At 34.3% G+C, this 24,472-nt stretch overlaps 1 protein-coding gene across 3 annotated transcripts in view; it reads left to right on the top strand.

Moving 5' to 3' along the window:
* The window catches only part of KDM4C (lysine demethylase 4C), a 247,985-nt gene that overhangs the window by 136,583 nt on the left and 86,930 nt on the right, over positions 1 to 24,472 (top strand). For all 3 annotated transcript variants that reach the window (XM_057377991.1, XM_057377992.1, XM_057377993.1), the window contains exons 12-15: positions 1,503 to 1,614; positions 16,285 to 16,466; positions 17,312 to 17,528; positions 18,422 to 18,498. In XM_057377991.1, the coding sequence (XP_057233974.1) occupies positions 1,503 to 1,614; positions 16,285 to 16,466; positions 17,312 to 17,528; positions 18,422 to 18,498 (588 nt within the window). The remainder of the gene's footprint in view (positions 1 to 1,502; positions 1,615 to 16,284; positions 16,467 to 17,311; positions 17,529 to 18,421; positions 18,499 to 24,472) is intronic.

The following is a 24,472-nucleotide window of genomic DNA, read 5'->3' as shown; positions in this document are numbered from 1 at the left end:
CAGCTACTTTCTATTCTTGGATTTTGGAAATGGACTAAAATACGTAAAGGAAACACTTGAAGGAAAAGATCCCACTATTGAAAGGATATATTTATTTTCAATTTTTAAATAGTAGGTTTTAATAATAAATTAATTGGGCCACGTGCAAATAATGGCTTTTTTTTACTCTTGCTATTCTGCTATGATCCATGGTAAGCTTTGACTTTGAGATGCAAAATGAAAAATTAAGCTGTGGTGGTTGTCACAGTAGCTTTTTGAGTGGTGAGTTGAATCCCAGTTTGACAGAGAGAAAACTGGAAGTATACTGCCAAGTTGCTAGATTTCACAGGGAATGTATTTTATAAGCCAAACGAAGAATTATGCTGACCATTCCACATACACGAAATGTGCACTAACAACCTTTTCCAGCGTTGTGCGTTTTGGCTCCAGCCTTTCCACTGTAATAAGAAGTAGTATAAACATCTCAGTGTTTTAATTAACATATATTAGAGATTATCCCTTCCTGTGCCTCTCAGCCATTTACATATTAAGTTTCCTATTTTCTGCAGTATTATTGCGTACTCTTTCTTTCCCTTTTAAGTGAAGGCGTGTACTGAACAAAGGCAATTTGAAAAGCCTGATCATTCCTTTCTTATTTAATTACTAACTGGGTTTTAGACCAGAACCTGTCATGTGCATTAGCCACATCTTCCTCCCTCTGCTTATCATGATAAATATAATGTTCATAATTTACTTCAAGTGGCATGTGTGTAACCTGCTAGGTTGAATTCAGGGTCTTGAGGCAGATGATGCTGTGGTCCATAAGAATTGTGTGAAACTCAGTCCCTCCCACGGTGTCTGTGCCCTTAGTCTGGTTCTGAACTTCCAGACAGGCATCAGTAGCTGGTTTACTTTGGGATTCTCCCACTGGCACTTAAACGTGGAGTTGTGAAAGCTGCTCTTCAAGATTTTTATGTGTTGACCTTCGTTCTTGAAGCTTGAATAACATTAAGCTGAATGTACACAGGTATGTTAGAGGGGGAAAGGAATTTCTTCATATACTATATGTTAATCATATCAGGACTCTTAATTTCTTGTCTCAACTCCAAATCTTTTTTTTTATTATTCCTGAGGAATTGAGGAGTCTTTCACAAGTGAAGCCAGTGAGTTTCTGCTTCATTTTTCTAGTCACATTTAATGGCTTTATTGTACTTCAGGTCTGATTTGGGCTGTTGTTTCTCTCAAATATCACCTGAGCAAAACAGGAGTTATGCTCTGTAAATTGGGTAGGGCTGCAGTAACTTATATCTGAAATGATTATTGTATGGCAAGGATAACACTTTTAAAATTAAAATATATATTCTTAATTTGAGACAAACGTTGAATTGGTACAGAAAAGGTACTTCAAGTATACCATGGTAGTATTTACAGACTTGACATCTGTGCTTGTTTACAGAAAAATATTTATGTTCATCATTAATTRTGCAGAATTACATACTAAATGTTATGCTTTCTCCCTTCAGTCAGAAGAAGCTGAAAGAAAGAAAATATCTAAGAGTTGGCGTCATCCACTMCATAAACCCCCAGCTAGATCTCCAATGACTTTGGTTAAACAGCAAGCAACTAGTGATGAAGGTGAGTGGACTATTTAATACATTTTTTTGGATGATAATTTTATAGTTTTATGAGACCTTATGTTTAGGCATGGGCAAAAACTAGCAACCTCATTTTTTTGTCTGTGTCATTTGAATCCACAGACAGGTCATGTGCTTTTTGCTTGTTTTCCCTCAATACCTTCTAAGAATATTGGGTCTGTCTTTGCAAAAGACTCTGAAAAGTAAGATACCTTTTAAAAAAATGTATGTTCAGTGTTTAAATATTCTTTATTGGAACTCACAGCAGTTCTGTTTAAGAACAAGATTTTGTGTGAGGATAGATGAAAGTGACATACAAATCCTTTGAACATGAATCCTGGGTGTAAGTCATAGTTCTCTATACTGCTTTAAAGCTACATTTTCCTTGTCTCATCTTTGACAGACATTGAACATTTGTGACACCTTAAGCCATCAGTGTCTTAAGTTACTATACTTCTAGTTCAAGAAAAAAGACTTTTTTTTGAATAGTCTAAAAAAATAGTTTTTTAGACTATTGTCAGAAGCTTACAAGTGGAAATAATTAACATAYTGCCTGTAATAATAATTAACATATTACCTGTAATTTTGGTAAATCAATTTTACTCTATTGATGTAAACTAATAATTTAAAAGTTGATTTGGATGCATGTCCATGTTCCATGTTTGCCTCTACATGTTCCATATCTTTATGTATGCTTTTAACTGTATCTAAGTAGTGTGTAGGTTTGCAAGTAGTGAATAGCGTGCAAGATGTTAGAAGTAAGTACCCTACTTTCCACAAACATAGATAGAGGTGTAAAAATGTGATTTTGATTTTAGACAAAATGAAAATAACCCTTATGGCTAGAAAGCAGCAAAAGCTCTCCTATGTATTTCCCCAGCTGATCAATCTTTGAGAAAGTTTTTTAGAGCAGTTTTCTGCTTGTTTTTAAATGTTACGAGCTAACTTGAATCAGTTAAAATGGGAAGCATTCCTGGTAGTATGAGAGACTGGGCTTCTGGTCTTAGCAATGTTGTGTGTGTGTGTTTTTGTTTTCTTTGGCTGTTTATTTGGGTTTTTGTTTATTTTGTTTTGGTTTTGTTTGTTCTGATTTTGAAGTGGTTTTTTGTTTTTTGTTTTTTTTTTTAATTTTATGGCTGAGTGGTAACCATGAAATTATGTTGTTTTATCTAATTGCATAAATTATGAGAGTAATATTAGGCAGTCATTTTAAATGGCCTGTCCAGATCTTCACTCTAGATTGCAGAGATGCATGTTACTGTATGATACCTTTGGGCATTTCAAGTGATAGGTGGAGATAAAAACATGTCCATAAGTAATGATACTAAAGAACACTAATCTGTAGAGCAAAAATATAGAAATAAATATTTCTGCAGCCATGAAAGTTAATGCCTTGTAACTAGATACCACAGTGGTCAAAAATATTAAAACAATACTTGGATCTTCTCAAACAATAATTTTGGGAACTTACTTGAGTACTTTAACTTTAGAGAGTCACTGCCTTATGCAGACAGGCTGCAAAATCTAAGAAACATAGGGATTTTTTTCTCTGAAGCAAATATAAAAAGTGAATCTTCCTTTTACTGCAATCACATATACAACCCCACCACAAAGTTGATGAATAAAGCTACTTTATTCTGTCAAATGTGACTGGTGAAGCTCATAAAAATGTACATCAAAACTATAAATCAAAATGGAATACAAATGCATTCCTTTTTCATATCACCTTACCATATTAGTTCTTTAAAGCACAATATTTTCAGGTGCTGTTTTCCAGAATCTCCTCAGTTAGAACTGGAGATGAGTTCTCRCACTCCCTTAGACAGTTTGATACTTTGGAGCTGATGCCATGTCTGTGCAGCTGATGCCGTCAGACTATGGGTCTGATTCCAACATCACTGCATACTTCAGTGTTTACCTGCAATTTTTATCTGATTTTTTTCCCTSTCAATTACTTCTTATTAACAGTAGCTGTTTCCTACAGCTGCAGATAAATTTTCTTGACTTCAGAGACAGCATGCCTGTTAATTGATTCTTCTTCTTGTAACTAAGCAATATTATACTTTCAGTTGGCAAGTTAGGCATTGTTGAGCTGACTGCTGTAATTTCAATTGACCCCTCGTCAATACATCTCCCTCCTCATTTCAGTCCTGAACTAATTGATTTGTGTCTTCTGTCTCACTAGTTTTAGAAAGCTCTGCTCTAAGTTTTTATCTGATGTGCAGCTTTGCCAGGCATGATACTTCAATTAGCTGTTAAGCATCTTTCTGAAAATTAGAGACAGCTTAGACCCATGATCTGTATCATGTATGAATATGTTTGGATACCTTGAGGGCTAGACAGAGCATATTTCAGAAAGTGTTATGGTGATTTACAAGATGATATTAGTATTAAATTTCATCTAGTAAAGTAATTAAAGATTAAAATATGTGGTAGTGTGCAGTAAAATTGCTCTTTTTAAGTTAGAGATGATAATCCTTTTGCCTGCTGATATTATTCAACGTTATGGTTGAAAAATATTGTGAAACTCCTATTTAAGCATCGTTTGTATGTGATGTAATCTGTATAGATGATGATATGACAGTTTTAAGTTATGGATTCTGCTAATACCAAGACATTTTCCATCTCATCCAGTAGTTTGTCAGCTTCCTGGTGTATTAATTTTATGGGGAAATAGCAGCATCCTGACAAGAAATCATATGCCTTAAAAGTCTTTCCTCTTTGCATGGCAATTGTCCTCCTGATAGATAAGGGTGTAATTTTATTTTGGAAAGAGCTGTCTTATAATCAGTAACCATTCAGCACACGTCTGCTTACTGATTGGAGGAACTAATTAAGAGTTTTATTGGACATGTCAGTTACTGGTATTTCCTATCTGCAGCTGGAATTACTATTATTTTTATGCATCTATTTCTCATTGTGATCTAATTTATCAGCTGGCCTTTATAAGAGCACTAGAAGAGAAGCAATAGCATTTGAGTTAGCAGAATGTTTGCATCCAAGACAGATTGAAGAACTGATGAAGAAGATTGGCAAACTGAAGCCTCATTAGCTTACCTGACACATGCTGGCATRAGAGTTAAAGATGTGTGGCTAGATGATTTTCAGATTTTGTCCTAGATTGTTTGTGTCGGATACCAGGGAAGTAATCAGTATCGTTGTGCTAATGATTATGTTTGTCTTTATGAAGGTCCTTCATCCATTTCTGGAGTTAGTAGAAACGTAATTCAGCGTCCATACTTACTCAGTTCTTGTTCTCTGTGTTTTTGAGTAAAAGTGATGCTGGCTGAGACTATGATAGTATAGTCCCTTGGTACAGTAATCTGTGAGTTATTCTGTTCTTTTACAAGGGGGATCCATGTATTGATACATTAGTTTTTATTTTAATTTAGCTAGGTCCAGTAAAATAATAAGTGCAAATAAAATGAAGGAAGAAGATACAGGCTAGTACTGTTGTGAAAAATTAAGAAATTGATGCTTTACATTTAATCTGTAACTAATATCACTTTCCAGAAGCTGGATAGTCTGTCACCATTTCTAATACAGATAATATGTATTCAAATTAATGTATTTGAAGTCTTTCAGATACTAGAGTTCTATTAAGTTTCTGTGAATTGAGGTGATCTGAAGCTGTTAATAATATGTAGGCAGCATTCTTTGACACTATGAGCCTTTTCAGAATTGTAATTTTACAAATAGAATACTATCATATTAAAGAGCATGCTTAAATCTTAGCAGAGACTTTCTGAATTCACATTTAATACTGAGTTCTTTTGCATAAGTTAATTTTTTAAGATCACTTGAACATTTGAGTTTTGTGCTTTCTTTTTATCACTGTATATGCTCATATATGTGTGTATTTCTTTATGAAAAATAATTCGGTTAATTGTTTATTTTGTTGTCTACTGGTTTTTTCACTCTTCCTGAGGCCTTTCCCTATTCATGTCTGACTTCTTGTGGAATTAATGCCTAAAACAGTGAACACTGAAAAATACAAGGGACTGGGGAAATCAGTCCCAGAAATCATACCTCAAGCTGCCGGTTTAAGAAAATAAGTGCTGCAATACAGTGTGGGCTGTCTGTCACACTCAACATGCTAACAATTTTCACATAATGAACCTTGGTCTTATGCTCAATGCAGTATATTAACTTGTGGTAATAAAATTCTGTTGTATTTAATACAGTTGTATTTCTGCTCACTTAAGCAATAAAAAAGCAAATTCAGCAGAAGGAGCAAGCATACTAACTTTGCATGCACATTGATTGGTCCCAGAGATTTCTTTCCAGCACTGTTTGGTCACGCAACATTAGAAACTGTTTTTAGATTTAAGTCAAATAAAATTTCCCATTGCCCTAAATGATATAATTATAGTGTATAGACTGAATTCGATATGGGGCTCTTTGTATATGTTTTTTAGCATTATAAATACAATTCAGAATTTCAAAGTAATTTTGCTTGCATTAGTTTTAAAATAAGGAAACAGAAAGAAAGATCTTTTGTAAATGGAAACAGGGACTTCTGCTATGACATATTGTAAAATCTTGGTTTTTGCATTCACTGTCAATACCGTGTGAGATATGCTTGATTTGATATTAGTAGCCAAACCATATAAGGCTTGTTCCGTAATGTCATAGATGGGCTAAGTCTGCTTAAGTAGGGGGAAATTACTTGTAGATGCAGTTACTATCCTTTTGTTTCTGAGCTTAAAATGGGAGTTTTTGCTTGAAGATTCTCACTTATTTCAGAAAGAAAATTTTTCCTGGTGTTGCATAGGAAGCAGAGAAGAATTTGCTCCCCAATTGATACAGGCATGTTTGTGTTTGCCACTTTAGTAGTGCTTTCCCTCCCATACTGTTTTGTTAAAGGAAAGTTTACTTCTTTGAAGTACTTTGTTTTTGTGTGAGTATGGGTTAATCAAGTATGCAGTTTGCATTTTTCATATATCATCATCATTTAGCAATAAAAAGTCCAGCACTGTCTACTACTTGCAACAGTATCACTGTGCTAGAAAAATGTGGTTTCTGTCCTTTTCTCTGGTACCTACAATACTTCTGTTTCGTTCAAATTCAGTTTTCAAGATGTGATTACCATAATTTGAAAAGAAGTTCTGACACTTACAAAGCATATGGTTTTCTGAAGACCCCAAGAAACCTGTATAGAAATGTATAATCTTTAGTAGGTTTTAAGGAAAGTGATGTGTTGAAAGGTCAAATATAAGCTTTTCCTGAATTTGCAGTATTCTTGTCAATCTTGTGGGCCAGTGGCTGATCTCCAGAAATGACAAGAACTGACAGCTTTGATAGTTGCCGCTCTCAGCTCTTGTCCCTTGACATCTTTCAACAGTAGCACTTTCCTACCTTTTAGTGGGCACCAACAAGGTCTAAGATTAGGCACTATTTTGATCAGGAATGGAATACAGACTAGTTCTTCTAACATTTATCCTCATTCGCTGGACAGTGATATACGTTGTGGTCATTGAGGAGTCACTGTGCTGTAGGTGAATCTTGCAGCTCTAATATTGCCGGTTTCTTGGCTTTAAAAGGTGGTATTTTACCTCAATAAAGGACTGAATAGTATTGCAGTCTTGTATGGAAATGCATGTATAATTTCTCATTATTAGGTGTGCCACAATGAAAATGGATTTCCTGCTGCATTAGTGCAGCCTCTCAGTAGCCTTCTCAAGGGTAGCTATGGAGTTGGTATGCAAACTAGATATGATGTTTACCGTGCAGACAGATATCCCTTCTGTGGGGTAATCTTTTGGAGCTGAGTTTCTGTTTCTATAGCTGTGGTCCAAAGAGAAACACCAAAAACGTATGAGTAATATTTATCAAGGATTAATTCATTGAGGTATTCGTGCAGAGCATTGTCTAGTAAATTATTCTAGTAATAATTTTTATTTTCCATGTTAAAAAAACTCCTGGGCCATAGAATTATCATTACCTTTGTCAAAATCTGAAGCTGTTTGTAAACCATTTGTATTGGAAGTGACTTAATTTTAATACCGAAGGTGTTTTACTAAATGTCTTTACTTGGCTAAGAAGTGTATGCAATGTATTTATTTTAAATGTACAAAACAATTGCACTTAAGGAATTGATCTTTGAAGGAGTTTAAATTCRATTGTTGTCTAGTGTATGGAAGGTTTATAGGGTATTTGTTTTAGTGATCTGCAGGAACTATAGCTTGAAGATAAAAATTTGTAATTCTAATTCAGGCATTGATTTGTCATGAATTTGAGTCTTTGATTGAGTCCTTCTGTTTTGCATGTTCTCTACTTACGAAGAAACTATGCGAGGCTTTGGTTCAGTGAAAGACTTYTGAACAATCTTAACTGAACGCATTCAAGTAACTTTATTCCTCAAATTTCACTTGTGTTTTGCCCAGAGGAACTCCTGCTGGAATAGTATATTGACATATGTTAGATTTGTGAGAGGTAATAACAAAATAACCATAAAATATGTTTTCCCCACTTGGTGCTGTTTTTGCTCTTTAGAGTAGCATAAAGCAGGAGTATATTGGGGATTCTGCTTGTAATATTTTCCAAACACTCTAACTACATAACTGTATTTTTGCTCGGATAGGGTTTGGCAATATGGCCAATGTTAATACATGTTGAGTTCCATAATAAGGAAGTACCACCAAGTAATTCTATTATATCTGAGACAATCTTTTTATTAATAGGCAAGATATGCCTGATGATTGCGAGAAAGCTTTCTGTATTTTTCCGCTTTTGTACAGATGCATATCCTGGAAAACTATGGTGTTATATTAACAAATTAGTAAACATGTATATGGATGGCAATATCAGCTTCCAACAATTCCAATGTAATTTTAATTATTGATCAAGTTTTTTGTGACAAGTACATTGATCACAAGCAAATTAAATTAGAATGTGAAATATAAGTTTTATTCATAAAAATTGTGAAAAATTATATGCAGGAATGAAATGGAGAAACAGCTGTTAATAAGTGCTGTGAATTTAAGCTTTTCAATAGAGCAGATATTTGCTAATCTTTAGCTTGTACTGTGTGCTTATAATAGTTTTGTGCTGATAGCTTGATTTTTTRCTGGTAGGCTGTGCAGTAGATTCCAGCAGATCTTATTTCTGTTTTGATTTTGATGACATGCCTCTTTGAACAGAATTACAGATACAATGGCTTTCTTTAAATTTACATAATGTAAAGACAGGTGAAATTACTGGAGTTGCTTTACTACATGCAGCATATATAAACATACATAGGATAATGGAAATTATAATACAAATATGCTCTAAATATTTCATGTTGGCACTTCAGACAAATATAAGGATATCTCCCTTTCTGTGGTCTCCTGTCCACATTTAAAGAAACAGTTGCCTTACTAGAGGGTCATTTTGAGCTTGGTTTTTGGACATGGTAATTAGCTGTATTTCTGGAGTCGCTAGGTAGTTCATGGACTTCAGCATCAGTAAGAATATGTGGTTTGTGCTTCAGCTTTGGTAACCAGAATAAGGCATCTTTGACAATTTGAATCTTTACTGCTAAATTCTTCATTCCATATGCACAAAGAAGTTGTACATATGGAACGTAACATATAGGGAATTCAGTGTCTCCTTGTAATTTAGTTCCTTTATGATCTAGTGTTTCAAATAGAGAATTATTTTGTTGCGGGAATTAGTAAGCAAACAAAAATGGTAATTTTCAAAAATAACTATTTTGTAGTTCTGTAAACCTAGTTTTACAGTTCATTTAAATGTAAACTGAATCTCTGTGCTATGAATCCTCAGAGGTTTCTCCAAGTTAGTTTATCAGAATCATAGCAATGTAAATCAAATGTACTTTAGTTTACTTTGCCTTTTTTTAGAGAGAATGGGGTCCAATACAGCCTAAGAGGGTCATTTTACATATTCACATATTGAAAATGCAGCATAATATAAATTGTACTTCATTTAAGTTACGCTATTTAACTGTTTCTATTATTGTTCTAATATGCTGTGTTAATTTCTCCTGTTCTAACTTATGCACTGCTATTCACAAGTAAATACCCAGCAATCTGTGAGGCTGTGTTTTTCTCTCTTCAACTTCCTAGAACCTTCCTGTTTTTCATATTTATCCAAAGCATTAGTGGGATCAGTGTTTTATCCTGCTGTCAATTAAAAAAAAACATGATTGGGATTTTTCCCTTCCCTCCTTTTCAAAGTTACTGGTGAGATTTTTCCAGCCTTTGATAGTGTTTCTACCAATTTTATCTACTGTTGTAACTGGTAGTGGTCCTGTCTTGCAACCAGTCTTAATTAAAATGAGATTTTTCTTACTAGGTTCTTATTTGTGATTAACACCAAATCAGAATTTATTTTTTTTTGCCAAAATAATAATTTCTGGTTTAGTGGGTACCCTCACCCTCAGAAGAATGTGCTGACTAAGCCAGTTGATGTAGAAGTGCAATGGACTCTGACCAGGTTTTTTTAGATATTCTAGATGTGGATGGTTTAGTAAATAACACAGAATTTTCTTATTGAAATGACCTGAAATTACRTGGGATTTTGATTTAGCTGAGTGATACAGCAATGCACTTAAATCGCAAGTGATACAAAGATACAAATTACATTTAGCAGACTGTAGAATTATAATATACAGTTCAAGCATAATACAAGTACAAATTACATTGAACAAAGTGTAGCAATCACAATGCATAGTTCAATCACAAAAAAAAAGTGAATTTCATTATGGAACTCTGATAGTATGCTGAAGAAAACTCAGAGTATCCCAGGATCAAATCTTTAATTCTATCAAATTATCTTTTAAAAATGTTTTTTTAGTGCTGAATTTTTCTAACTTTTCAAAACATTTTGAGATCTGCTGCAACTGATGTCTTATATTTTTTTTTTTTATATTTTAACTTTCTTTGATTAAAGCACACCATTACTGGATTTTGGGAGCTAAACTTTATTTGATCCAGGAGCTCTTTGGCTTAATCTCTAGAGCTCTGATTCAATATTTTTACTTTTACATGCAATTTTCGAAGAACTTAACTACTAATAGCTAATTTGGTGATTAGACTCCCTAACCAAAAATGTATACATACTTCACAGTACTTTTACTCTGTGGTACCATACTAGACAGGAAATTTCTTGAACCATACAATAAATTTAAGAAGTTTTTATTTTCATATTTTGCTATGAAATCTATGTCTTTCATTACTGAAAAAAAAAGAATGACAATAATTTCTGAAACTGAATTTGCTGAGGTACTGCAGGAACAGTAATGTTTTGAAGTACAAGTCTTTTTCCCAACTGTCTTTTTCAATTTTTTTTTATTTGTATTATTATTATTTCCTCCAGGACATTTGAAACTATAGATAATGCCTCCCAGGGCTGAGATTATGCTCAACTACCTGAAAAATAACAGATGCTTCTCTGCTCTTCATAGCAGAGAATGCTGCTGTACAAAGCCAGGAAACATCAGTGGAACATAACCCCAAGCAGCAAAATCATTGTTGAGATTGGCAGAAGCAAATTGTACTGTATTAGTGTCTATGGCTTTTCACATCTGCTGGGTTAAATCAGCAAATGTTGGCAACAGCCCATTCTGCAAATGGCCCAAATGTTTTCTGCCTGATAATTTTGAGTTTAACTTAGTAAGCAAAAACCATTCAAAGCATTAGCATTGTGTGTTGGAGCAAGTTTCCCACAAAATATTAAACCACTAACATCAGTGAAAACAATTAATTCACTCACTTTCTCAATTGGAAAGCAACATAGTGACTGTTTAGAAGTACTTTGCTATGGAAGGTGTTTCCTTTGTAACAGAACAGATTCTGGGCTATAATTTCCTTTTTGTCTACACAATTTGTTTTAATGAATTGTTTCACTCTTCTTACATATATGAAGGGTATAGATGCATATAAATAATCAGATTCATGAGAACTGATATTTCTGAAATATTACATTACAGAGATTAATTGATCCTATGTAAATGTTTTTTTTTTCATGTATGAGTATGATGGCAGGAACTATTATCAAATTTGGCATTGCTATCAGTACCATTTGTACTATCAATACCACTATGGCTGAATTATATGTATTGTGGTTTAAACTCTACTGGCATTTAAGCACCACACAGCTGCTCCCTCCCTCCWCCACCAGCCATGCGGGGGAAAGAATTGGAATATACTTGTACCACTCTCTGTCAGGGTGGCACAAGAAGCAAGAAAGGCATTGATGCTGTGCAAGCACTGTTCAGCAGTAAGGAAAACATCTCTGTACTATCAATACAATTTTCAGTACAAATCCAAAACACAGCCCCACGCTAGCTACTCTGAAGAAAATTAGCTCCATCCCAGCCAAAACCAGCACATTATGATACAATAAGACTTATATCAACCGTTATACATTTATTTGAAGTCACTAATTGTATCATCAAGGGTTTCTGCTTTTCTCTTGGAAAAAAAAGGCTAACCCCTTGTTCTTGTTCTCCACATAGTTATTATCAAGGCATAGACAAAACCAGTGGTATGTTTAATGGTGTATTGATATTGTGTTTGAATTGAAGTTGTGTGTATTGTCAGAAGTATCCAGTAAAGGGTGTTCAAACTTAATTTAAACATATGCCCCATCTTTGAAGTTTTACATCTTATGCAGGAAATTTCTATCTGCTTTAAACTGTAGTGCCTATATGGTAGCAGAATTAAAGTCAGCCTTCTTACTCATAATTCAAGTATCTGTACTTAAGAAGTGTTTCTTTTGCCAAAGTCCAGTGCTCTTTGACCAGATTCTTTTAGATAGTCCACATGAGAAATATTAAACATCAAATTTACTTGCATGAATATGATATTGCTCAGGATTTTGCATTAGCAGAATGATGTAATATAGTGAAATCACAATGCAGGCACAATATAGTAGTTGCAGTACACAAGTCTATCACATTGTAAATGTGGTTCCCATTACTGATTATGAGTGCTTACTGACATATGACTGTAAGAAAATTGATCAGGTAATTGTAGTTTTGTTGCATTGTGAAACACTTCTGAATTCCTGTAAGCAGCACTTTAATTCTGGTTAAGCCTAACATTTGCACTGGAACATGGTTTGTGTGAGATGTTCTGCTGAAGAGGTGTTTATTTTTTTAGCAGAAGCAATGGCCTTGATTTTCAAGACAGTCTGTATCGCTATGAGACTAATTACTATATCTAAAGTAGAGTGTCATTATTCAGATGGAGATTGAAGAACAGGAGTAGATCAAATTTAAAGATGGTTCTCTGAGTATTTGTCAGTGTGTCTATGTGTTATGCATGAATGGTGCAATCTCTTAAACAGTGCTGTCAGTTGAGGGGCAGGTGTAAATTGAAATTCCTGTCATGGCTAGCAGGTTCAAATCTTGTATTTTTCTTTTAATCTCTCTGACAGTGAGATGTATTCTGTACTATAGCTGAGTTGAAATTTCTATATGAAAAAAATACCAAGAATCCTTTATTCACTTTTGTCTTGATTACCTCTTAATTTGAAATGTTCATTTCATGCTGAAGAGCTGAAAAAAATAAAATAGCACACCAGAGTTCACACTAGGGAATTCTGTTGCATTCCTGTGTAGAGTCCTGTTCATGCATTTAATACCAGTGAATTGTGAGGAAATGTCAGTGACTGGATGTGAGTTATAGCAGACAGAGAAGCCAAGGTAGACTCCTTAGCTCCATTTCATGTGCTGTGTAAAGAAAATCAATAGACATACATTATTCTTCATATCACTGCATTGGCTGACCTGAATCTTTTGAATTGCCTGTCTTGGACCATTGGTAGCTGCTGCTAGAGCAAGGCCAAGTTATCACAGTGAAGGTTTGATTGCATAATGGTACATATTTGCACCATTGGTGCATGTTGCTGGTTCGCAGTGTTGCATAAGTGACTATCCATCAAAACTTGCTCTACCAGAACTGAGAGCAGTGTCATGCACTTTCAGAAAAATGCCAATATTTATGAGTGAAACGGCATGCCTGTAACACTCTGAATCATTGCATACTGGTCTTATAAAGGAGATGTTTGATTTTGGGGGAGGGGTGGGCAATATATCTTTCAGTGTAGGAATAGATGCTTCCACCCACAGTTTTTGCAGTTTTTGAGTACTTGCAATTGGCACTAATACAGTGATACACAGCTGAAGTAAAAATGCTAGTGGAGTTTCTGAGATCTTTCAGTCAGTATGGACCCAACAAATTATTCTCTGTCCTTATTCTGAGAATCCTCAGATAAGGTGGATTTTGAATGGAGCCAGCTGGAGGCAACAGTTGTCTTGTGTCCTAACAGACACATCTGATCAAAGAAACACTGATCTCACATGAGGCCTTTGAATGTCAGCTCTGAAATGACATATGGCATTGTGAGTCAGAAAAGTAAATTTATTTTAGGCTGAGCCACTGATTACGCTTCAGCTAAATAGTAAATAATGCAAGGAATAATTAAAGAAAATTAGAGGAGTGAGAAGCATTGGAAAAAATCTAAAGTGATAACAAAAAAAAAAAAAAAATCCCTCAAGTTTTCCAAGGTGTTTTTGAACATGAATAGGGCAATGGTATTAACAAAGGAACAAGCGAAGGAAGGCTATAAACTGCACCAAGACAGCAGTGTTTGTTACATGAAGTAGCTATATACTCTATGCTTTCTCTCAAACAGTTGGAGAGCTTTTTTTTTTTTTTTTTGGTTGTTGTTGTTTTTGTTTTCATTTTTTATTTCCTTGCCTGTGTTGGTTGCCAAATTTTCAGTTTTAATTCATGGTGCATAAACTTCTCTGATTACATAGAAACCAGGAAGGTATTTCCACTTATACTGAGAAGCTGACATGGAAATTCTTCCTCTCAGTGATACTGGTGCACACATGCACAAAAATAAAGGACACCAAGTGAAACTACCCAAGTTCTACTACAGCAAATTTACACAGAAGGTTTCATATTGTCCCTGGTGAGGCAGTTGTTTAAAGCAGCGTTCCTGTCATAGCCTGTAATGGAGTTGTGCACTCTAACTTTTTTTTAATACCAATTTCTTTTGACATTTGATTATTTTAGTGTGGGGGGGGGTGAATGTTGTTGTTCAGGTGCGATAAGGAGTGATGCAAACAGAGGATGTCAGTTTCAAAGAGGTTAATAGATATGGAAGATACTACAAACCTTCACAACAAATTTTGTGTGCCTCTTTGTTTCCGTCATAAGGCAGAATCAAGCTCTGAATTTTTCTGTGAGGTCATAACTATAGTGAAAATATTTAAAATAATGGGTACAAACTCCTGAAGGAAAATAATGTGAAAAAAAGAAAAGTAAATCTGTAAGGCTGAAGCCGCTTGTAAGATGGCTCTTTAAAGGAAAATTTAAATAGGAAGGGAGTTAGAGAAATAAATTTCACAGCTATGTGTTTTGCAGTTCTTTAAAATCATAAGCAGTAGAAAAATACCATTGGACAGACCGTTTTTAAGCAAAACTTAGTTAAGCTTTTAACTTAAAAAGTAAGTAATTAAAGAAGTTACGAAAGTAACTGGCATCTTATGTGCTCATGTCCTCCTTGGGTTTAGGTGTTTCTTCACTGGTGTTCTTTTGAAGCTAAGTTTTTCATCAGAAATCCCTGCTGCTAATATTGTTAGTTTTCTTCAGTTATTTTGTTTGCTCCCTTCTACCCAGATTATTAGCAAATGCTTATTGAATTGTTACTAGTTCTTTTGAGAAACTATAAAAAATGGATTTAAAATGACATGCAGGATATATTTATTAATTCATTTTTCTTACATTTGGCTTGCTTGGAGACAAGTATTGTGGTTGATATTTTATTAAGCATGATAAAAATGCTGCCAACTTTATATGGTTTTGTAGTAATGTGTGACAATTTATCATAGGAGACCCATAAAGCTTCTGCTTTTTCATAAAATGGAGAAGGCAATCATGAGCTGAAGGAATGTGATTATGTATGTGATTTAATGTACTTAAATGTTTCTCTGTGTTGGAATTTTCTTCAAGTAAACGGTTTTTTGTAAATACATGATTAGAAAAGGACTTATGCTATAGACTTTATGTTATCAGAAAATTTAGTTCAAAACTTTTCACATTTTCCTTCCACATTCACATAATTATTCTGATTGATACCTACATGCCTTCTTAGTGATTGTGAAAGATTTAATAGGTGCTGCTCATGCAATCCAGCATGCCATGCCTCTCTGCTTCTTAGATCTGATTGTTCCCTATTACACCTTGGCTATAACTTCTGCCTTTTTTTCCCCTTTGCAAAATGAGTGTCAGTCTTCATGAGGAGTTTGTGAGGTGCTGTCCGGTGTGAGCTACCATTACAGCTGCCAGGATGCAATATGTTCCATCCATAAGGAATTTAGAGCAGAGTGCAAGGAAGGGGAGGGGATAGAGTTTGGGGATTAAGGAAGAGTGGCAGAGTAAGCCGTGATGTTATGGATATGAATACAAGTTGTAAACAGTAGAGCTACTTTCTTATGTTGTGTGTGGAACAGTCAGCTCATGACGCAGTTGTCAGAGCACTTAATTGTGGGCTTTTCCTGACAAGAYATTCTTTTAGACTTTTGCACCTGTATTTGCACACAGTCTTCTTATAACATTGTTTGATCTTCTTTGTTAGCATACATGACAGATTCATTGTTGTTTGTCTTCATTCCATGACTACAATATAGCCATTGTTTGTTTTCTTTAAGAACTGCCTGAGTCTAACTTAATTGAGGAGAAAGTTCAAGAGTCAGAGGCATGGGCCAGGCCTCTGGTGTACCTGTGGCAGACAAGACAACCGAATTTCAATGCTGAAAAAGAGTACAATACAGCTTGTGCAAAAAAGGAACCTCATTGTGCCATTTGCACTCTTCTCATGCCATACTATAAGGTAAGCAAGATTCTCATAGCTTGATTTCTGGATGAAGTGTGAAATAGCTGACTGGCTATCTAATTTCCAGTAAATTATAAAAAGTTAAACTTACACATTTCATTTGTAAGAAAGGAAATAAACTCACTACTGTTAAAATTAGAACTGATACTTTGTTCACCTGTATCTCTCCTTTGCTGCATACAGTGTGTGCCTTCTACTACTATTTATGCAGGGTTGATGTTAGTATGTGTGCATTTGCCCTTGAAATTACACTTCTTGACATGGTGAACCCAAATAGGTTTGTATCTTTTAGCTCTTTCCTTATATGTCCACCTCCAAATACTTCTTATGGAAGCCTCTTTTATGCTGCCTTCCTTCAGTGCTGAGGAAATAAGTATTTTTCACAGTACTTAGGCCTTCTCAGGGAAAAGAATTCCTCAGAAGCAGTCTAATGCCAAGCAGTGTTTGATATCATGGAATGACTGTGTCCAATGGGAAGTAAAAATGTTGTAGTAGTTTGCTGCTAATTCTGAAGCTGCTAAACTGGAATTTCCTCAGCATGGGAACCAGGAAAAAAGCCTTTATTGCACTGGACCCAGTTAAATGGCCCAAGAGGTAAAATATTATTGAACATGGCTGTAATAACACTGGTTTGCAGGCTGAGTGCTATTCTAGATTTTACAGTTATTTGGAACAATCAAGGTAGAATGACTGTGATAAATACCTAGAAGAAGTTAATTTTCTCATGAAACTATTGTACTTTGTATGAAAGTTGGGAGGGGAGGAATAGTTTCATCAATGTCAAAAGGAGGAGTAAGGCTCTCCTTTCTTTTACTTAAATATAAATTTTATTTATTTTCCAGCCAGACAATCATGATGAAGAAAGTCCAACTTTCAGGGAAGCAAACTCAGCAGAAACATTGATGTCAGAAAATGAAAAGACTAAACCTCTTATTCCAGAGATGTGTTTTATTTATAGTGAAGAAAACACYGAAAACTATCTGTCAAATGCCTTTATTGAAGAAGATGGAACAAGTCTTCTGATTTCATGTGCAAAGTGTTGCGTACGGGTTCATGCAAGTAAATAATCTAATTGTTCTGTTGGCAGAAATGTTATTTCAAATTTTGCTTTATTGATAAATAACAGTTAGCTAGGCTTCTARCATGTCTTTAAAAGTACTTGAAGAACATTTTCATTTGTAATGCTTCAATCACTGGCTTTTTTTTTTTTTTACAATTACATTACGTTATCTGTTATTTTTTTAATGGCTGCTGTGAAAATGTTGAAGAATTTTCTTGCAAACTCTCAATAATCACCAACTTCTGATTCTTTTTTCTGTTCTGAGCCATTAAATTACTCCTTTGTTTTTCTRTTTTAATTCACTGTGCAATGCTACTATGTCCTTATTAAGTAGTTAGGGTGAAATTCTCCTGGAGGACTGAATATTGCTATTAAATTTGAGTGTGCAGTTTTCCTTCACTTTGCATTCTTATTGCAAGAGTGACTGAAGAATGCGTGGATTTTCCACAGTATTTTCTAAAGACTAGAACTGTAATATTTGAGTCTAAGAAGTCCATGTGATAMTTGGAAATGTGGTATATTTGCACAAAATGAATGTCAGTAGATTAAGTCAAATTTTTACTGCAGGAAGAGTTGGTGATTTTATATTGCACTGACAAAAACAAGAAATTCACAGTGATTCAATTTTTTGAGTGCTTGGGGTTATTGTTCTTTGGTTTGGTGGGTTTTTTTGGTTTTGTTTTTCTTGTGGGGATTTTTGTGAGTTTTCTTCTTTTGTTTTGACTGTTGGGAAGATATATTTCATAGACCATGAAATTAGCAGTATGCGTAGATTGTAAAAATCTCCTTTATGACAGGACAGACATGTTTTACTAAGGTTTATATACAGGTGAATTGTATGACATCATTGATAGAAAGGCAGAATGTAATAAATCCAGTTCTCTTATTCTAGGTTGCTATGGTGTTCCTTCTCATGAAATCCATAATGAATGGTTGTGTTCTCGATGCAGAAAAAAAGCCTGGACAGCTGTAAGTTTCACATTTTGTTTGGCGATCTTACATACTAGAGATTAAGGGAGATAAAAAAAGGTAGCACATGGATTATTTCATGGGGAATACAGCCAGCGTATTTTTTCTGATCATAGTTGATGGGGAAAAACTGTAAAATATGAGTAGATTTCAATGTAAAATGTAATGGCATTTTGATAGACAAGCTTGGAGTAGTTTTCATAGACTCATGAAAAGGATTGGTTAACAGGATGCAGTTTTGTGAAAAACATTGTTTGAGCAAACAACTGAAAACTAAAATGCATTTAAAAGATAGAAAAACTGAGATTTCTCCTGAATAGGTGTAATGCAACTTTCATCTGTCTTTGGTTGAAACAATGCCTTATTACAGCTTCCTTATCAGACAGTCATGAATTTTAGGATCTTCTGAAAGGCTTTTGTGACTACTGGTCTAGATTCAGTATATCAAGGGGAAAAGTGTTGCTATGAGCTCAGAATTTAGTTATCAGTTAAACAAACAGGGTTAGAAATCCCCACTACTCTATCAAATATTAAAAAATGTTAATTTCTTTTTGGGAAATTGCATGTGCAAGTATGAGTGTTCTAAGGAGAATATTCTTCTTCTTTAAATACCATGTGTAACTGAATCACATATTTTTGTTAAAAACACTGAAAAATTTAAAATGTTGCCTTGGGGCCTGAGGTTAACTGCAATATAACAGTAACATATTTGAGTAGAAATTAAGAGTTTGTATCTTTTGACTACAGTAATTTTTTTAAAGACAAAGTCACTGAAAAAATTGTAAAACAAAATCCAGTCTTGACATTTGTTAATAATGTGTGGAATTAATTTGTTAATTATCCTTGTAGAAGGATTCTAAAATTGTTCTGAGGTTTTAAGGTTACAAATTTTCTTGAAGTGAAGTGAACATTTTAGATGGCAGCAGTAAGTAAAAGGTAAGAATAATAGTGAAGTGGCTGGTGACTCATTTATGTTTACTATAAGTCAGTTAAGGGGGAGCTTGATGATATAATCGAGAAGGGAGAAGATGAAAATTTAACTTGACCAGAATTTTTCTTTGGCAGAATTTAAGGGTAAAATTAACACCTGTGGAAGACATTAATTTATGTTTATTCTATGAGATTAATAATTAAATATTTTACTGAATAAGTTTGGGGTATTCTCTTACGATGCATATAAATTTCTGAAAATAAGGAAAATCTGAATTTAAGGGGAAGTACTTTTTCAAGTACATTATTTGAGGAGATGAGATGAAGTAGCAAAAGAGATATCAAAACAATACTTGCAAATTTTGAATGATGAGGTTTTGCAGTTGGATTTTTGCACAATCACATTCTAGAAACTGGAGAGAAGGCCTAGTCTATTCCTTTAATTTTATGTGTTAGCTGGCAAAAAATAATAGGACTGAAAAGGAGCACCATTTCACTGTGCAAAGACTAGACAATATGCGTTAGCCATTCTGACAGTTTATTTAAAGTAAGCTTTACCTATTATATATTTAACTGAACTGCTGTAATTTTATGTGTGTATTGGTTATTGTACCATTGAATTGCTAAAGCTGACAAATTATCATCTTTTTGTAGCTCTGTTTTGGTAATCTGAGTGAAATGAATTTGTGCCCCAAGAGTGTCCTTCACTCAGGTGTGCTTGTGGAATAAAGTTCCATTCTTAATGCCTTAAGTCATCATTAAGTTGGAAAGTTTTAATGAAATACTGAAGATTCAATAGATCTCTAGACTAGTATTACGTTTACTTATAAACTTGTCTGCTGTCTTGTAGTCTTTGTTATTATATGTCATTCACATGTAAATGTGAGCTGTTCATTTTCAACTGAACGATGTAGGAGCACTAGATAGTASGCATCTGTTACCCAAGTTAAATAGCAGAAATCCAGCTGTGCCAAGGGTAATAATGCTTTATTAAATTCTTATATGTGAATGATACAAAATTCACTTTTTTAGTAATAGGATCTTTCAAAAATCCTGAGATGCAGATCTTGCAGTAATAGCAATCTCAGAGCTATTTGTGACTACAAGAGTTTTCAGAGCTTAGGTGAGGTGACAGCACCCTTGCAAATTTATTGTTTTTCAAAGAGGCATGAAATGGGTGATCTGAGGAAATATGTGGCAGTCAACCTATCTCAGATACCAAGAAAAATATTGAACAAATGCTGAATCTATCAATTTCTAAAATCCTAGACAATAAAAGAATACAAAGAGGTATCTAAGAACAGGCCACTGATTTTTTTTGCTGTGGCAGATGATGGGTAAGGAATAAGACAAAGATTTTGTGCATCATAACTCAGATGCTTTTGATGTTTTTTTAAATTCTGATGTTGCAGTGACATAAGAGAGGTGATGAAGATAATGGTTGTCAAATACATAACAATATGGATTTGCTCTCAACCCTTAATTATCTCAGACCACCAGCCATCATTCTCATAAGATTCTTAAAATCATTAAGAGAATGATAATCTTTTGGGCTTTATTTGCTAATTATTTTTAATTTTGTTATGGAGCATATGTGGAAATCTAGACTGGTCTACTTAAATCTGTTTAAGATAATTGCGCAGGATCTGGGGGAGTTTACTTAATGTGAAGCCACCAAAGTGTTAAACTGTATTGAAAAATAAATCATATGGAGTTCAGCAGAGATAGGGAGAGTACTTAGGAATTGCCAGCTATGTACACATAATATGGGAGACTCTACCTAAGTAGTAGTTCCTGTTGCGAGCTGCAGTTGTGACCACTCTGGTCACAAACTGAAGATATCATCAATTCTGTATAACCTGAAACATCACATGAGGATGTTTAAGCCTTCTACTAGAAACCAAGCCTGAACAGAATGATGGAACAATCTTTCTGCTCTTTTCAGTTCTGGTGAGAATCCAGCTGAAGAACTGTGTCTAACAGTGGATATACAACATTCAGAAAAACATTATGGGAAAAAAAACAAGAGTTCCAACTCAGATTGCAATAAGTCAAAATTCTTTTAATCTTTCCTGATAGATGCCAATCATTCCRTAGGAAGAACTGAAAAGATTGAACCTTCTTAGTATAGCCAGAGGAAGGCAGAAAGAAAAAAAAGGTCACATTCTGTCATGTAAAATTATATGTGTATGACTAAGATTATATGTGCCATTCTCTCATTTTAGGGACAAGATGACTTGTAGAGGCTTTAAGCTGTATCAGCAGAAGTTAATGTTAATACAAGGAAATTTCATGATTCTTTATTTCTAAAACTAGTGAACTGCAGGGCTAAGGTATATATATATATATATATATATATATATATATATTATAGAGACTGCTCCTTTAAGATTTTTAGAAATACATTATGCAAACATTTTTTAGGAATAGTTGAAGAAGACTTGATTGTGCCTTATGGCAGAAGGGTAAAATAGATACTGAATTTTGTTTTTTCTGTGCATCTGTTTTGCTTGTTTGGACAGTATTATTCATTGCAAGCAATGTGGCTGTAGTTGTCTTTGGGGAAGAATTTATTCGTTTGATATCTAACTTAAATGTACTAGTATATTTTTCCTTGTATGGGACTGTAGTCCTGACAACAGCATGACAATAATTTCTCATACTTATTTCATCCTATTTGTCATTTTCAGATATTTCTGTCCCTTCAGAATTTTTATGATAACCTTAGATTATACTAACAGCTTTCACTTCAAAATAGTACAATAGTTTTACCTAATCTTAKCATTATACTTAAGATAATTTGGTTCTCTTTTTACCAATTTTGTGTACATCTATTAAAAATGACAACCTAATTAAATATACTGCTACCCCAAAAATGCTACATTCCCTTTTAAAAATCTGAAATTCATGTCAGTCCTACCAGCCTGCAGCCTAAAGTTTTATGCTTCCTTTGAATTAAACATGTATGAATCAATGTATTGTTTTCATATAATCATAGAATACCAGGTTGGAAGGGGACCTCAAGAATCATCTGGTCCAACCTTTCCTGGCAAAAGCACATTTAGGCAATATGGCCCAACGCCCTGTTCAGATGAATTTTAAGTGTCCAACCTAGGGAAACTCACCAGTTTTCTGGAGAGATTACTGCAATGTCTAGTACTTCTCACTGAGAAATTTTTTTTTCTTATCTAATCAGCTTGTCTCCAGGAATGACTTGTACCTGTTACCCCTCATATTTTCCATGTGGCCCCTTGTAAGAAAGGGAATCTCCATATCCTTTGTAGCTACCCTTTAAATACTGAAACCTGATAATCAARTCTCCCCTAAGCCTTCTTTACTCATGGCTGAACAAAACCAGTTCTCTGAGTTTTTCCTCACATGGCAGGCTTCCCAGTCCTTTGGTCATCTACATGGACCTTCTCTGGACATTTTCAGTGTGTCCAATATTTTTTGACCAAAAGTGAACTGATCCAGAATATGTTTTCTGGATCTATTATTTTGCATATAATACTTTAATTGTATTTTAAATTGCTGTGTAGAACGATAAGTCCCCCTGGAGAAGGAGATGAAATTTAAAAAGTACTTATTTGCATGACCTTTTTTTTTTTACTCTAGGGAATATAGGTAACATAGAGTGTATTTTACATTCCAACTGAAATAGTTGAGACTTCAAGTTTCTACATGAATTAAATAAAAAAATGAAATCAATATAAATTTTTGTTCTGGATAATCATTCCTAAAAATCTGCAGTGTTGAAGAAGATCTGAAATMGATTTGGCTCTTTGGGGGAATTATATATGTACATACCTTCCAAAATTTAAGTTTTTTTGTATCAGAAAAGTGCACAAAATGAGAAGATTTAATTACTAGGAAATGCCTACTCCCTGAAACTCCAGCTTCCTGGATGTCTGAAATTGTTTTCCATGTTCTTCATATTGATTTCTAAAAGGAGGAGATTTAGCTGAAGATGACCTGTCTGAACTAAGACCCTTCTGACTAAGGCATTAAATCCTGAAGGGAAAGATGATTGGTAAACAAGTAGAAAGGTAGTTTAGTGTAATGAAGAATATAATGGAAGTTATGAAACATTAGTACAAACTTGTTTCAGAGTTCATTTCTTAGGAGGGAAAATTCCTTCTCATTCCCCTGCTTACACAATATTGTTTTAAATTCTGTTCAATTATACTTCCTAAAAATCAAAGCAGTTATGTTAACTTTATGGAAAATTTGGTCTCTGTTAGGCTTCTGTATGTCAGTATGACTTTGCAAAAGAATGAAGCATGAGAGCCCTGTAGAAATGAGAGTTGTCTTAATAGCTAAATCAAAATTTATTATGTATGGATCCCAACTATGAACATCATTAAAATATGGAAATAGAAAAATGTCTATGTGGATTTAGATTGACAGAGCCAGACTTATCCTTGATGACTTTTCCATTTTATATTATCAGAGSAAACTGATTTTGAGATTCGGAAACATACTGTTTTCTTGCAGATTCAGCATCTCTAAGTAGATGAAGTAGTATGCTTTACAATACTTTATGTCAAATTTTCACCCTTTAATATATACCTGGATTCATAATGCATAATATATCTTTATATTTCACCAGGCAGCAGCTCCTGTTTGATAAAAGTTATTGACAAAAGAGAAGAGTGATACTAAATGGTCTATTCTAATGGGCAAAAATAGCCATAAATCAATCCACTGAAACAATTTAAAATAATCAAATAATATTAAATAAGTCATCTGCATGGATCCTGAAAGTGTAACTGTATTCATACAAAGTGCCTTGATTGAGAACAAACGCCTCATTAATCTTAAATGCCTCAGCTAGAAAAAGTTAGTGAAGTCAGGAAGAATAATGACTGGCATTATAGAGAATGCAACATACTGTACAATGAGCGAAGATGTAGTCTACAGTACATACACATGGAGTACCTTTGTTATTTAGAGGACAAAGGATTTGGGACAGGAAAGAGAAAGAAGAGMAAGTAAGAAAACAGGTAAATACACTTCAGTGGCTCGCTTCATAATAAGCCAGCTG

Source organism: Malurus melanocephalus, unplaced genomic scaffold, assembly GCF_030028575.1.
Source record: "Malurus melanocephalus ecotype Western Australia unplaced genomic scaffold, MMel_1.1 scaffold_337, whole genome shotgun sequence".
NCBI lineage: Eukaryota > Metazoa > Chordata > Aves > Passeriformes > Maluridae > Malurus > Malurus melanocephalus.
Note: the sequence above shows the minus strand (reverse complement) of the source record. Positions and strands in the feature narration are given on the sequence as shown.